General features: G+C 42.0%; 1 protein-coding gene across 1 annotated transcript in view; it reads left to right on the top strand.

Moving 5' to 3' along the window:
* The window catches only part of LOC123498417 (trichohyalin-like), a 57,072-nt gene that overhangs the window by 6,027 nt on the left and 35,460 nt on the right, over positions 1–15,585 (top strand). Inside the window, exons 10-21 of the mRNA XM_045245523.1 lie at positions 360–602; positions 967–1,098; positions 1,477–1,650; positions 2,647–2,980; positions 4,826–5,008; positions 6,120–6,304; positions 9,634–9,759; positions 11,102–11,272; positions 11,852–11,995; positions 13,001–13,114; positions 14,187–14,316; positions 14,560–14,657. Of these exons, the coding sequence (XP_045101458.1) occupies positions 360–602; positions 967–1,098; positions 1,477–1,650; positions 2,647–2,980; positions 4,826–5,008; positions 6,120–6,304; positions 9,634–9,759; positions 11,102–11,272; positions 11,852–11,995; positions 13,001–13,114; positions 14,187–14,316; positions 14,560–14,657 (2,034 nt within the window). The remainder of the gene's footprint in view (positions 1–359; positions 603–966; positions 1,099–1,476; positions 1,651–2,646; positions 2,981–4,825; positions 5,009–6,119; positions 6,305–9,633; positions 9,760–11,101; positions 11,273–11,851; positions 11,996–13,000; positions 13,115–14,186; positions 14,317–14,559; positions 14,658–15,585) is intronic.

Here is a 15,585-nt window from a genome sequence, read left to right as displayed (position 1 = left end):
AGGCTAATGGGCAAGCCTCTTAAAGTGTAGCCCCTGTTCACCTAGCAGTAAATAGGTACGGGATGTAACTCGAGGGGTTGTGGCCTCGCTTTCCTGGTGTGTGGAGAGTATGTTGTGGTCTCAGTCCTACCCGAAGATCGGTCTGTGAGGTCTGAGCTCGCTCCGTAATGGGAAAAGGCTGGCTGGGTGACCACCAGATGACTGAGGTGAATTACACAAATACACACACACACACACACACACACACACACACACACACACACACACACACACAATGACTATCAAACAGTTCGTATAGCTGTGTAATCAACATATTAAAGCATCAATCATAATTAATTCTCTCTCTCTCTCTCTCTTAGACCAAGAACCTGCGGAAGAAGACGTCACGCCTGGAAGAGGAGAACGAGACTCTGGCGCTGCAGCTCAAGAAGATGAGCACGAAGGCTAAGCAGAACAGGCAGCGCTCCATGGAACGCTCGGGCTCCATCGAACGTTCAGGTTCCGTGGAGAGGGGTTCACTCAGCCGCCAAGGTTCCACCGAGAAGCCGCCCAAGGAACCTGACGAGGGTATTACCGAGGACCTGGATCCGACTGAACTGAAGGTAAAGTTATGAGTGTGTGTGTGTGTGTGTGTGTGTGTGTGTGTGTGTGTGTGTGTGTGTGTGTGTGTGTATAGGTATTATGGTAATGGCGATGGTAAAGTGGTGGCCGTGTGTATGTGTAGGTGTTCATGGTGATCCATTTAAAATTATGAACCTGTGTAGTTTTTATGATAATATCCGATTTGAGTATTTTTTTTAAATATGGGACACTGAGTCGGCATATTTTTTTTTTTTCGAGCGAAAGGTGGAGGTGTGTTGTTAGACAGGAACTATGAGGCTGTTGTGCTCCATCATATCACGTCAAACCTCTGATATGGTCTATTGATGGTGATGGTCCAGCATTTCATTCGCATCATCATTACAGATCCAACTTGAACTGAATGAGCAGGAGTCGGCGGTGCTGAGACGGAAAGTGGAAGACCTTGAGTCGGAGAACGAGCGGCTGCAGAAGGAAATCAGGGGCGTTCTCTCCAGCACCGATTCCAGGGTCACCAAGGTGGGTAGTTCGATATTGTCATTACAAAATTGTGCTGTTTCTAAAATCAAGAAAACAATAGAAAACAATGCGCAGTACGTAATTTCCCCGTATCATAATAACTGCATATTTTAAAGGGCACGATGGAAAAATAATCATAAAAACAAAAAATCACTTACATTATATCTAGTAAGTCTGACATTCATTGCTTTGCTAAGTGGCTGAGTGTGAATGTGAGTGTATGAGTGTGTGGTGCATTGTCTGGACCGCCACGTGTGGAATTGCTGGCCTGGATAGAGCATTAGTTAAGATAAATAATTGTAAAAGTTCAAAATACTACATTACGTACATAAATACATTTTCACAACAAGTGCAATGTTATTTTTTTCACATCTGAAGGGAGACTCAGCGGATATGAAGAAGCTGGAGAAGGAAGTACAGCTGCTGAGGACGAAAATCAATGACGTTGAGGGAGAGAACGAGAAGTTAAGCGACGAGAACAAGAAATTGCAGCTGCGGGTGACGAAGCGTTTGCCTCTGTCAGGCTCCGAGACAAGCTACATCGAGAAGCAGGTGAGGCCAAGCACCGACGCAACACAATGCGCCACCTGCATATCTAAATTGGTGGCCAGAAGTCAAGAAGTAACCTTCCACACATACCTCCACTGTGTTTTGTGTTTTGATCTGCCATTTGGTATTGATGTGCCATATGTATAATTTGTGTAAATTCCAAGAAGAAAGGACTTCTCGAAATTATGGATGTTCTTTTTGATAAGTTTCCTTTAGGACTGCCATCTTTAGCGGTCCTCGATTTTTTGTCTTTTTGTTGTCTTTGGCCAGATTTCCTCTTATATAGAAATATTAATAGGTAATACTGGGAGCAAATGTTAAATACTGTAAAAGAGAGCAGTGTAGGTTGTTGGACGATTTAATGCGATTTAAACCAACGGTCAGAAAAAAAAATGTAGGGTATTTCAAAATGATTACCGAGACAGCGATGCGTTTGGCAAATCAAATGAAAAACGAAAATACTATAATGATCAGCGAAGCTAATGACCTCTCTGGCAGTAACTGTAGGTGAGGATGAATACAAAGCAGTGAAGAGGGTAGTTTGATTCAAATTATCAAGAAATCCCAGAGAAAAGCCACTGCTGAAGCGTGACCAGCAGATTTTTCTATATGAAATAAAAATGAATAGATAAAACTTGTAGAGTGCATTGAAAATTTATGCTCTTACCAGTACCAAAAGAAGAAGACTGAGAAGGAGAAGGATCATCATAATTTCTATTTTGAGATAAGACAACACATGTGCCGGAGATAGCTTGTTGGTTTTCCTTACAGGATAAAAGGAGGTGACGAATAAGAGGAAATAGGAAATTAATCAAACAACAAACTTGAAAGCAAGAACGAATCCAATTAACGAATAGAGGTGGAAAACTTTTCGAAGTCCGAGGTGCCATTAGCCGAATGACATTACCGAGAAAGACATGAGTTACCGAAGCTTTAGGGCGGCGGAGGCGGAGGCGGAGGGCATTTGGCAACACATGTTAATGCAATCTACTGTTCCAGGTACAGGAGGAGAAGATGAAGCGACTCGAGAAGAAGCTGAAGGAGGCCAACGAGAAGCTGAAGGAGGCGCAGATCGAGGCGGCGGTGACGTCCACGGAGGGTAAGGGCGTGAGAGGGATAGGCCTTAAAGATGAGGCGCCAAAGAAGGACGTAGAATCAGGCGGTTTGAAAAAGAAATTAGATGATTTACAAACAAAATACGATAAACTGTTCAAAGAAACCGAGGAGCTGAGGAACCCGGCATCCATGAAGAACAGAATACCCAAAGTGCCCAAGGACTTCACACCCAAGGCCACGCTGATGAAATGGGTGACGGAGCTTGAGGCGGAGTGCGGTAAGTTGCACTGAGCGAGATGGCACCCGCTCCTCCCTGCTGTGGTGCTGGATCCCCGCTACGACCCCACAGTAACCACCGTAACACCACCACAGCAGTCCCTCCCACCACCCTAACAGCCTGAGCACCACACCCACACTTCCTGGTAACACAAGGCCCGAGGTGAATGTCTCCTCCTCACTGAAGGATCGTGTGAGTGACTATTTGTTTGGAATAACACCCAATGACCCTTTGTTAGCCACACCACCATCACCAGCCACACGGAACTCAGTGCACCTCCCTGAAGCCTGCAGGCTGCAGCGTGGAGCCTCGCTGGAGAGTCAGTAATACAAACACTGGCATCGGGGAGTTAGGAGACCACTTTCGATCTTTGTTTGTTTCTACAAATAATTTAAGTTCTTAGCTATGAAATTTCGTGCAATTTTTAATATTTCTTCGCATAGATTTGAATCTATACGAAGTAATTGTATCCAGTAAATATATACACTTACATCCTTGCTCCATATTCAGCGCCAAGGCAACTCTTCTAGTTCTTTAAAACCGAAGAATAAAGAAGATAACACTAAAAACAACACATACCTCAGACGAGTCTCCAACTTTCAAGGAATCAAGATGCTCGCAATTTTTGTGATTTAGTTTTTCATTTCTTGCTATTATCTTAATCCCTGCTCACTTTCCACCCCGCCAAACACGTCATTCAAGATGTGTCATTTCGTCATGTGTGGATAAGTAATCAAATAAAACGCGCTCCACTGATCGGAACAAGACGTCATGGAACGGAACCTTTCCCGTGCATGCCTTTATTACGACCTGAGCCATGGAGGGAACGACAGGACGACCACTCAAGGACACAGTTGTCAGTCAAGCTCCCGTGCGTGATCAAACCAATACCCACCAAGCATTCCTCATCATTACAACAATAAATAAATAGATAAATAAGTAAAAAAAAACAAAAAAAAACACGAGACTGAAGGCTATAACACTCTTTTATTCAATTCTTATAATTTAAAAAGATAAACGAGAATATGGTATAGCCTTCAATCTCATATGCCTTCATATATATATATATATATATATATATATATATATATATATATATATATATATATATATATATATATATATATATATATATATATATATATATATATATATATTACAACATTCTAATATATATGTAGTTTTAGTTGACTTGTCCTGGACCTCTTTCTCCGATCTTCTGCTCAAATTCTAATGATCATAAATGCCAAATGCCTTCCCTGCACAGCCACATGCATGTAAAACACCCAGAAGTTTGTTTGTTTGATTGATTGACTGGTTTATAAAGCAATAATAAACAATACAAAATACACATTTCACATAGTACGTATATATTGATTTAATGATGAAGATCTGTTAAAGGTTTTTAGGTTTTCCTCAGGAAAATATAGTATTTTGTATCTGACTGAATTTGTTTTCCTCACTCCTGTCCCCTGATCCTTCCTGACGTGTGTCCTTCCCATCATCCTCGCCCCGCTGCCTCGCCGCCCTGCTGGCTCGCTCCACTCCACTTGTCTGTTGTCCGTGGTGCCTCTGTCGCCTCATGACGTGGCCTCGTTCACATTAACACCTACTCGATGCACGTTGCCATTCACACCTTCTCGTATTATTAATTACTCTTTGTGTTCGTCCTGTGATGTAACGATCCAAAATATAACATTCCTCTGAACATTTCATTTTTCCTCTAATGTTTTGTGTTCCGTGACATCCTCACTCTTCATCCCTTTTGTGTTTTCGTTACCGTCATCCTCCCTCCCTTGCAACGCCTCCTTCCCCTTGTCTCTGCCCTGCCCTACACCACCTCAGCCAAGCTCCATTCCTCTCTGGTGGAAGCGGACAAAAAGAAAAAGACGCGGCCCACCTCGGAGGACCTGACCAGCGTGCGTGACTTGGAGGACAAGCTTAACCGGGAGAAGGAGCGCAACGAGGAACTCTCTCGCCAGCTGAAGGAGGAGCGCGAGAAGCTGGACAAGCCTCTGCCCAACAAACGTGAGTGGCGCTAACTCACGCAAACAATAAACACACAAAGAACGCACGCTGACACCTAAATAGCAACATGACACGCGTTGATCAGCTGGGAAAAAAATAATGCTTAGGATGTAAAGGAGAATCAGGAGTAGCTGTCACCTTTAATCCCTTTATTGCTGTTAGTTTTTTCTTAGTTGTCTGTAACTTTTTATACACGTACATTTGTATTATAGTGTCATGGATTGTCCGCAGAGTAAACAAAAAACTAACATTTCATTAACATTTTATCTCAATGCAAACTATCACTACTATTATTATTATTATTTTTTCCTATTATTATTTTTTTCTTCACAGCACTACGGATGCTAACAAGGAATGGCCATAGCAGTTAAAGGCTTGAGCCAAACTATGACTGCTTTGCTTTGTTAGTCTGGACAGGGCACAATTTCAAAGTGTTATCAACAACTTTTAAATTAGATCAAATACCCTGCCATAGTGGTCAAAGATTCTATCAACAGAGATATTGCGCTGCCGAATTCTCAATCCGAGTAATGTATTTGGTTAGAGTAAAGATCAATAGTCAGTAGAAATATGCAGGTGATTTCATTCAATTGTCTAATTTTCAGTCTTACCAAGGCGGTCAAAGATTTTATTAGCGCAGATATTGCACTGCTGAATTTACGTAGTGCATTTTGATGAATATGAAAGATCAATTGATTCAGTGAAATAGTATTACTTATCTAAGTAAACTTTCTAGATTCTGTCCTAGCGTTCAAGGGTTTTACAAAAAGACACATTACTAGATTTGTATCAGTCTGGGTATAATACTTTGGTTGCAATGCAAGATCAGTAATCAGTACAATACACTGATCTCAATAAACGTTCTATTTCTTGATCCAGTCACGCCATCAAAGGTTTTACGAAAAGACGCTACACTGCTGGATTCGTATTAGTCTGACCATTTTATTTTGTAACTTTGAAGGGTCAATTAAGTTCATAAGACATTCTATCTACCCAATCATTGTATTACTGGATTTTCTATTTGCCTGAGGACTGTAGTTTTTAACTCTGATAAATCAATGAAATAACAATAAGATGCAGATAATCTCAATAGACGTTCCTCTGTTCCCAGGACGCTTCGGGAGTAACGAGGACGACCTGAAGCGTTACGAGGAGCGCATATCCACCCTGAAGGAGCAGCTGAGCCAGGAGAAGGAACGCAACGACGAACTCAAGACCAAGCTGGGTGAGGGATCTCGTGCCAGCAGTGACGAGCTACGCACCTCCAAGACTGAGAACTCCAGATTGCAGCGGGAGGTGAGGCTCCTGCTCACTGCACACACACACACACACACACACACACACACACACACACACACACACACACACATGACCATATTCGGAAACACCAGGCTTTCATCTCCAATACTTTCAAAAGGTTCTAGTTCAAGCGACGTGGTATTTAAAGAAGTTTTTAAGGTTCCAGTGACAAATTAACATGTCTACATTACTAGTAGGAGAAACACTCTTGAGAATCCCGTTAATCATCACTGTGGCTTTTGAAATAGTCGCGGTGAAAGAACAGTGTTTCTGAATACATGCCTAAGCCACAACACACACTCAATTCCATACTATTTTGTAAGGCTTTGCTAGACGTGTATTATGTTCTATAAGCTGAGGATAATTAACAATGAACTGTGTGGCTTGTGTGGAGGCTGTGTTGCTATTGTTCTGTATTGTGGCGCGAAACAAAGCCCAGCCCACCAGCACCTATTGCTCGATCCGAGGCCGTTGTACTCGTGGTCAATCTCGAGGTGCTGAGAGTAATGATTTCCAAGTGAAGAGGCAGGCTGGTGACATCTGGCCTGCCATCACGGTAGAAATAACATGAATGGTGATGTCTCTTATTTCTCCTTTTTACTTTTCTTTTTTCCTCTTAACTTTCTCTTTTGCATTCTTCTTTATTCCCCTTCATACTCAGTTTCTCTGTCTCTTAGTTTTGTCTGCCTTTTCCTCTACTACTCCTATCAACTCTTTCTTTCTACAATTATCTTCAGTGTCTTATTCTACTGTTCCTCTCTACTCTTTTCACTTTAGCTATAATTTCTACACCTTCCTCATCTATCCCCATCTACGAACATTTCTCCCAACTTTACTTTCTCCTCCAATCTCCAGCAGGTACACCCAAATACCTCTCTGGCTTTCCTCTCTTCATACCTGGTGATACCTCTCTTAATACAGGATGGTGTCAGATTGGCCTATAAATGCACAGAGACAAATGGACGTAGTAAACTCTGAAGTAAGTTTCAATTTACGAGTATGTCCCTTTCATGCGAGTATTGTTCCGACGTCATAAATCAACATCTACAATTCGTGTATCACCAACAGGTTTCATCACAGGCGCATCTTAACCTCTTCAGTACCATGACACGTTTTTATATTCATTGTGCTTTCTATATGGTGATTTTATACAACTTCATAAACTTATGTGGGGATTAAACTAGTGAAGACTCTGGCCATTAATCTTTTAACATCCGTAGACCGTTCCTAATAAAAATAAAATCGTCTAATCACATCCAAAACACAAGGTAGAAATGCTTCTCAGTATTGAAGGGGTTAAGAGTGATAGCCTCAATTGTAATCTTGAATAGCACTTTAACTTATTGCGTGACTATTTAGGTAAGTCATCTCTGGGTCATCGCTTTCACAGTGGAGAGCTTTTAGTAGTTACACATTTGATGAGTGTGTTGGTCACGGAAACTTAAATAAAATGAGCAGGAACTGATTAGAAGCGTTACGTTATGAGAGTTTTCCCCCCCACTCCTCTTTCTCGCTTTTACGAGTTTTTCTCCCCATCATTTACATATATTATCTGCTTTCCCTTTATCCCTTCTTCTCCTCCATTTTCTCCTCTTTTTTCTTCTTCTCTATTTTTTTTCTCCTCTTCTCATTCCTTCTTCCCGTTCTATCCCTTCTTCTTTTCCTCTATCTTCCATCTGTTATTTTTTTTCTTCTTATCTTCTTCCTTCATCCCATTCTCTTCCTTCTCCTTCTTCTCCTCCTCCTTCCCTCTGTTTTTTCTCCTCTTCCTTTTCCTCCTTCCCGTTCTCTTCTTCCTCCTTCTCTTCCTCCTCCTTCCCTTTGTTTTTCTCTCCTCCTCCTCTTCATTCCTCCCTTTTCTTCCCCCTTCTCTCTGCTTTCTTTCTCCTCTTGCTCTTCCTTCTTTCCATTTTATTCCTTCTTTCCTTTGCTTTTTTGCTCCTCTTCCTCTTCCTTCTTTCCTTTCTCTTCTCCTCCTCCTCCTCCCCATCCTCCTTCCACTGGGTTTTTTTTTCTCCTCTTCCTATTCCTTCTTCCCTTTCTCTTCCTTCTCCTTCCCTTCCTTTTCCTCCTCCTCAAGCTCTATTTACATTCCTCTCTTTCCACTTCGGTACCCCTTCTTTCGCCTTTTCCATTCCTTCTCTCCCTCACTTTCCTGCAGTCCATCCAGTTACGTGATTGGCCGATGCATTTAGACTCAGACCCCTCACACACAATGGCGGCCCAAACAAAAGGGAGACTAGACTCGCTTCCCCTTTCACCTCCCCATTCTATTCCTGACATTTCTAATCAAGGTGAAGTTGTTTCCTCGCCATTTAGAAGCAAGAAGAGAGGAACTAAGGGATCTAAAGTAAAGTGAGGCTGAAATTAGTAAGAATCAGAAGTGAAGTAGCGTGGCGTTTTGGCTCTTTTGCTTTTCCGCCTACGATCTTTATGCTTCGTGGTTGCAAGTGGAGATTCCTGAGTAAACATTTGGAGAGGTGTAAAGGGACTATATTCTGAAACATTCATGCCCGCACCAGATCTATTTTCAAAGACTCTAGTTGTAGTTATAAGAGTATTTTAAGGGTGTAGTGATGCGTTGTGCTCCATTGCTACCCCCCCCCCTTTGTACGATGTGTATGCTCCGTGGCTGCAAGTAAATGCTCCTGGCTAAATACTCGTATTGAGAGTGGTATAAAAAAGACTATATTTTGAAACATTTATACCCACACCCAACTTACTTTCAAAGACTCTAGTTACAGTTACAAAGATTTTCAAGGGTATTTTTTTACAGCTTTAGTGACAGATCAACATGGTTTCTGCATTATGAACTGGAGAAACGCTCTTGAGTACATGGTGAGCTATCTCTGTGGTCTTTGGAAATTGTCGCGGTGAGAGAGCAAAGCGTTTCTGAATACAGGACATTCATGCGAGTCCTGTGACTGCCGCTGTAACACTGTATTACTCCTGCTGGGTCTTTGTGGCTTAACAGGCGTCTTGTGTTGATCGGAGCGGGTTAATTGCTCAGATTGTTAACTCTCTCTCTCTCTCTCTCTCTCTCTCTCTCTCTCTCTTCTCTAATTTGCCGTTCCAATGTTCTCTTTACTCTCTTCTCTCCCTCCAGTCTTTCAACTAGATTCTCCTCCACCTGTTTTCTCCTTTCCTTCTTCTCTTCATCCCTTCCTTCCACTCCCCTGTTTTAGTAGTTTCTCCACATTTAACATTCCCTGTACTTTTTTCCAGTCCATTTCATTCCTCCTTCGTCCCATCACGCGTCTCTCTCTATCTCTATCTCCCACTCTGTTCCGTGGACTCTGCACTAAAAGTCTCTTCACTTGTCGCAGCTCAAGTCGGCCCAGGAGACGTCTGCCGTGCTGGAGAAGAAGCTTAAGGAGACGGAGGAGAATCTGAAGGCAACAGAGAGGACGGAGAGGAAGAACAGAGTAGCAACGGAGCGACTGGAGGCGAAGGTATGAATGTCTTCCTTCACCTTCATAAATGAGTTACTTGAGTTGTCCATGTGAGCTGCCCCATGCGTTTTTTGTTCATTTATTTACTTACTCATTTTTTGTAAGAGGGGTTTAGTTAAGGAAAGAGAGATTTGCAAGAAGAAAAAAGGTTTACTGATGTGTTGGTCCCAAAACTGTAAAGCCAAAATGGTGATCCAAAGTTACATAAAAAGTAATGTCTTTTCTTTTACTCTGGATTCTGGTCAAAGGTAGGAAAAAAAAAACAAAACAGGGAAAAGGAGAACAACTGAAGAAAATGCCATTTTCAAACAAAATTGGAAAGATGAAGTATCAAAAGTCATTCATTTTCCTGTGACGGGTGAAGGATTAATTTTGATGATAAGTTAACGGATATGAACCACGAAACATTAGGAGTTTTTTTTTTTTTTTCTGTGCGAGTTTTGATTTAATCTAGTAAAACTGAGGTGAAGTTGTGATAGGTCGGGAGGTCACACGCCTGCCTCCAGTGGCTTGTTGCTATTAGAGGTCAGCCGGTTCCCTCTATTCCTTTTTTTTCGTTTTCTTATTTTGTTTTCGGTTGACCTGAAGACTTCCGAACGTGCCTTGATTTTTTAAAATCTTTTTTCTTATATTTTTGAGTTATCAAATACAGTCATGGTACAGAGGAACCATGCGTGCTTTGGGGTCCGAGGGGTCTCCAAGCGCACGGGTTCCAATCCTGTCCACGGTTCGAGTGTAGGTTGGGCTTCCTCACTCGGAGCAACGGTTTCCTAGCGGGTGGGCTTTGAGATAGGAGGTACCCTAAAAAAGTATCCCCTTTAGCCCATAAACTCCCGTGAAAAGCACACATGGTATAAAAAAAGAAAGAAAAAAAGTAGCATGGTGTACTCACTCCCACTGTCCTTAGGGTTAATACTCTTTGTTAAGTCCTCTGCTCTTCTGACAGTCTCCTTACAAACAAGACAACTCAAAGATCAGAACACTTAATATTGAGGAAAACGCCTACCACAGTGGGAAGGAAATAGCAGGTTACTCGACTACTGACCATGACTGGCCATATAGTTTTCTTTTATCCTTGACTTACAAATTCATGGAACATTTTGTATTTTTTCCATTTCTTTCTGTAGATCACATTCTTTGGGAGCACGCACTATTATGTTCTTCTGTAAATATTGTCACATGTTCTTATTTCCATTCATGTTCTTGTATCACCTATGGACTTTTCTCTTTTCTCCTTCACTCTTTCTTCCTGACGCCGTGGCAATGCCGGGCGTCCCTTGGACCACACTTTGGGTTGTTTTTGGTTGTCTGGTGCTTCCAACACGCGCTTCCGGCGGCACAGCTGGAGGAGGAAAGAAGTAAAGGTACTGTGGCCGAGGAGCGCCAGAAGGAGCTGACGGTGTCCTGGCTGAAGGAACGCGATGACCTGAAGAAGGACCTCGCGGAAGCCAAGAGGGCTAAAGAGAAGTTTGAGCGAGAAGTCCGAACATACAAGAGAGAACGCGACAGCATGGTGAGGAGGAGGATGAGGGACAGGCGAGGCTCAGGACGACCCTTGCGTGCTGTGGTGCAGGCTGAATGGACAGTGAGAGGCCGTGGGAGTGTGCTGCTAGTGCTGTCTGTGCTAGAGGAGTGATGTTTGCTTGAGCTGAGTGCACATGACTAAAAGTGAGGAAATATATTGAGAGAGAGATAAGTTAATATGGAAGTTTTAGGTAAATCTGCATTCACACATCTGTCTTCCTGGGATGTGGTCTGGAGAGGAGAGCTTTGTGCTGTGGTAAGTGTGAAGCGGATGAAGCGTTGCTGATGAAGTGTGGTGAGCAGAGTGAGAGCAAGAGTTATGGAGATTTGACACCAGGAATGCTAGTTTTTGCCATGTCCTTTTTTGGTGTCCATCGTCGACACCCAAAGACAACTACGCAACATAAACACCCTCAAAACAAAACAAGACTGTCTCTGGGTTGCAGGACGGGACATGACACGTTATTTAACAAGTGTGCATCGTGTTGGAACATTATCACATCAATAACTTCTTAATTACAGTAAATACCAGATTCCTTTTGTCTGATCTTAGTCTCGCCCTTCGCAGGAGACCAAACTGGAGGAGGAGAAGAAGCGAGCAGAGGAGGCGCAGAACCATAAGAGGAAAGAAACTGATGATCTTAAGATACTCAGGCGCAGGAAGGAGGAACTGGAGAATGAGGTGGACGATCTGAAGGACTCGGTCACTCAGGTAAGCTCGAATTCCAGCATTAAAGTTACTGTATATCTACGTCCTGTGTTCCTCCAATAAACAGGTAACTTTTGATCCCTTTGCTGATAATGACAGTACGATGACAGGTGATTAAATAACTCGATAAGACTGTTCTGAAGAAAAACAATCACTAGAATGTACTCGATAAGATTTTCAACTCTCAATGTTAAACTCTATAACTGCACCAAACTATTTAGCGGTAGCAGAAGGGTTAATACCACATTAATTATTATACTTATACTCCTTCATCCAGTTCACAAAATCTCTTCCAGTCACTCCTCTAAGAACATACAATCAATATCCCAATTACTTCCACTCAATACTCATCCTCGTCAATATTCTAAAACTTTCCAGTCAGTATTCCAAACCCTTCCAGTCAGTATTTCCAAGCGTATCAGTCATTTTCCAGTCAGTATTCCAAACCCTTCCAGTCAGTATTTCCAAGCGTATCAGTCACTTTCCAGTCAGTATTCCAAACCCTTCCAGTCAGTATTCCCAAGCGTATCAGTCGTCACATATAAATCCTTCCATCCCATATTATAAATCTTCCCTGTGTTAATATTCCGTACACTTTCCAATCATTCTGAACAATTCCAGTCATTTTTCAAAAGTCTCCCGTTCTAAAGTGAATTATTTCCAACCAATATTACAAATCCTTCCCCATGTTACTCAAAACCGTCACCATATACGTACTTACAATATAAAAAACGACTGAGTAACAATTGTATGTGTTGTGTGCATTACAAAAAAAACTATTAACTTGGCGAGAAAAGTGAATAAGTAAATATACAAATAGATAAGTAAATAGATAAATAAAAGGAATCGAGACCCTCTTATTCATTATTCGAAGTCTTACCATTCATCGACAACCCATAAGTAACAAACTGCGCACCAAAAAAATATTCATGTAAAAAAGTTATGAAAAAAAAAGTTACTGTTATATTCTTGGCGCGTCACGGTAAGAGCAACGCATTCCTCTTCCAGCTGGAGTCGACGAAGGAGAAGAACATCCAGAAGCACAAGAGAGAAGCGGATAACCTGAAGAAGGAGAATGACAACCTCACCATTCGCATGAACGGCCTGGAGAGTGAGCTGAAGGTGGGTGTAAGAGCCTTGAGTACTGTAACGGTCTCAAGGAGGAGGGTGACACGCAGCTGAACCTCGAGTACTGTAACGGTCTCAAGATGGAGGGTGACACGCAGCTCAGTCACCAATAACCACCAAACGATTTAGACTACATAGAGAAACACAACTATACATGAAAAAAAATTACTTTCTATTCTATTTAAGAGGGCAAATCTAGTCACCCACCGAAAAAAAAGATTATAAACAAAAAGGCCCAGTTAGATGTCAGTCCCCGAGCAGGTCCAAGAGGGTGAGCCAAAAGAATGGGATAAATATCTGGAAATTTTACAACCTTACAATATCTGTCTAATCTAATCTCCACTGTGAGGGGAGAGAGCAGAGGGAGTCAATGAGGGGTTTAGGATGTGTCAAATTTACTATGCCGTTATCGAGTTTTAATTCATTACGATTACCATTACTATTACCATCACTGCCACCATCACTAGAAAAAAGTATCCTTAACCTTCTGCCAATTTTACTGGGCACCAGTATACACAAATGCATGCCTCCCGTCCTCCCGCAGCCTTGCTGCACAAGACTTTTTACTCCTCTCACCCTTATTCTATCCATCTCTCTAATACAAGAGTTACTCTCAAATACTGATACCTTTCTCTGGTAAACTCTGCAATTCCCTGCCTGCTTCTGTATTTTCATCTTCATATGACTTGACCTCATTTAAGAGGGGGGTTTCAAGACACTTTTTTTTTTTTGCTAACTCTCTGCCACGGGGACTGCCATTCTAAGTGGATCTTTTTTTTACTCTTTCTGTTGTCCTTGGCCAGCTTTCACCTCTTATATGAAAAACAGAACTCCTTAGTTTATTTTTTCACCTAATTCTTCGCTCCCTTCTCTCTCATTTTCCTAATTTTCTAGATCTTTTTATTTGTCATCTTTACCAATAAAGTCACCATCACCCTCATCATTTTGACATTTGCTTTGCTACTTTTTATCGGATATCTCATAATCATTTCATACTTGTGTTTTTCATCACGAGGCAGTGCCTTACATGATTCAGTGCGTAAAGCTTTGTGCCTTTCACCTTCAGTCGGAGAAGAGACGCAGAGAGCGACTCGAGAAAGACTCCAACAGTTTCCGGGAAAGAGCCAACGCCAGGAGCGAGGAAGAACTCAAAAAGGTCAAAGAGGAACTGGATACCCTCCGGACCACACACAAAGGTCAGGCACAACACATTCCTTTAAGAAGGAGCCTCTTGTATGTTACAACACACACATTTCAACCTCGCTATTAAAAACGGTACTCATTTGTTCCTTAAACGTCACCTTCAAAACAAAACAAAGAGAGGATTAGACAAGGACAAGATTTTAGCGTTCCTAGTTAGTTAAAATAGAAGGCAGGATATTCTAAGCATCAATAAACGGTGGTAACGTGTTTCTTGTATTAATTAAAGACCTTTTCAGAGCTGGAGAAGACCAAGAAAAAGGAGAAGCAGCAGATGGAAGCTCTACAGACCAAGTACGACCTGCTGGAGGAGGACTTCGTGGTTCAAAAGGCTCAGGTACTTCACACACACACACACACACACACACACACACACACACACACACACACACACACACACACACACACACACACACACACACACACACACACACACACACACACACACACACACCGCGTAGTGTAGTGGTTAGCACGCTCGACTCACACTCGAGAGGTACCGGGTTCGAGTCCCGGAGGCGGCGAGGCAAATGGGCAAGCCTCTTAATGTGTGACACGCCCCTGTTTATCTAGCAGTAAATAGGTATAGGATGTAACTCGAGGGGTTTTGGCCTCGTTTTCCCAGTGTGTGGAGTGTGTTGTGGTCTCAGTCCTACCCGAAGATCGGTCTGTGAGCTCTGAGCTCGCTCCGTAATGGGGAAGACTGGCTGGGTAACCAGTAGGCGACCGTGGTGAATTACACACACACACACACACACACACACACACACACACACACACACACACACACACACACACACACACACACACACAGTCACTGATTCGATACACATGATAAAGATATCCTCCATTCTTCAGACTGTTTAATGTTTATAAGCACTGTTGTTCAAGGCCATAGTCTCCTTATTGGTTGAGCCTTATGAAAACCTTTGCCTGACCCTGTTTACATTTTAATCAGTCGGTATAGAGAATATCGAATTAATTTAAACTGTCCTACCTTCTATTTACTCAACTACTTATATATGTATCTATATTTTCATTTACTCATATTTTTCTACCTACCTACCAACCTATTTATTTATTCATTTATTCAGGAAGTCTATCTAGTATTTCTCTCTCTCTCTCTCTCTCTCTCTCTCTCTCTCTCTATCTATCTATCAATCTATCTATTTGTATGTTTTTATCTATCTACCTACTCCTCTACCCATCTATCTGTTTATCTATCTACTTATCAATCCATCAATCTATAACATGCAACCATCATA

Source organism: Portunus trituberculatus, chromosome 48 (genome assembly GCF_017591435.1).
Source record: "Portunus trituberculatus isolate SZX2019 chromosome 48, ASM1759143v1, whole genome shotgun sequence".
In the NCBI taxonomy this organism is placed as follows: Eukaryota; Metazoa; Arthropoda; class Malacostraca; order Decapoda; family Portunidae; genus Portunus; species Portunus trituberculatus.
Note: the sequence above shows the minus strand (reverse complement) of the source record. Positions and strands in the feature narration are given on the sequence as shown.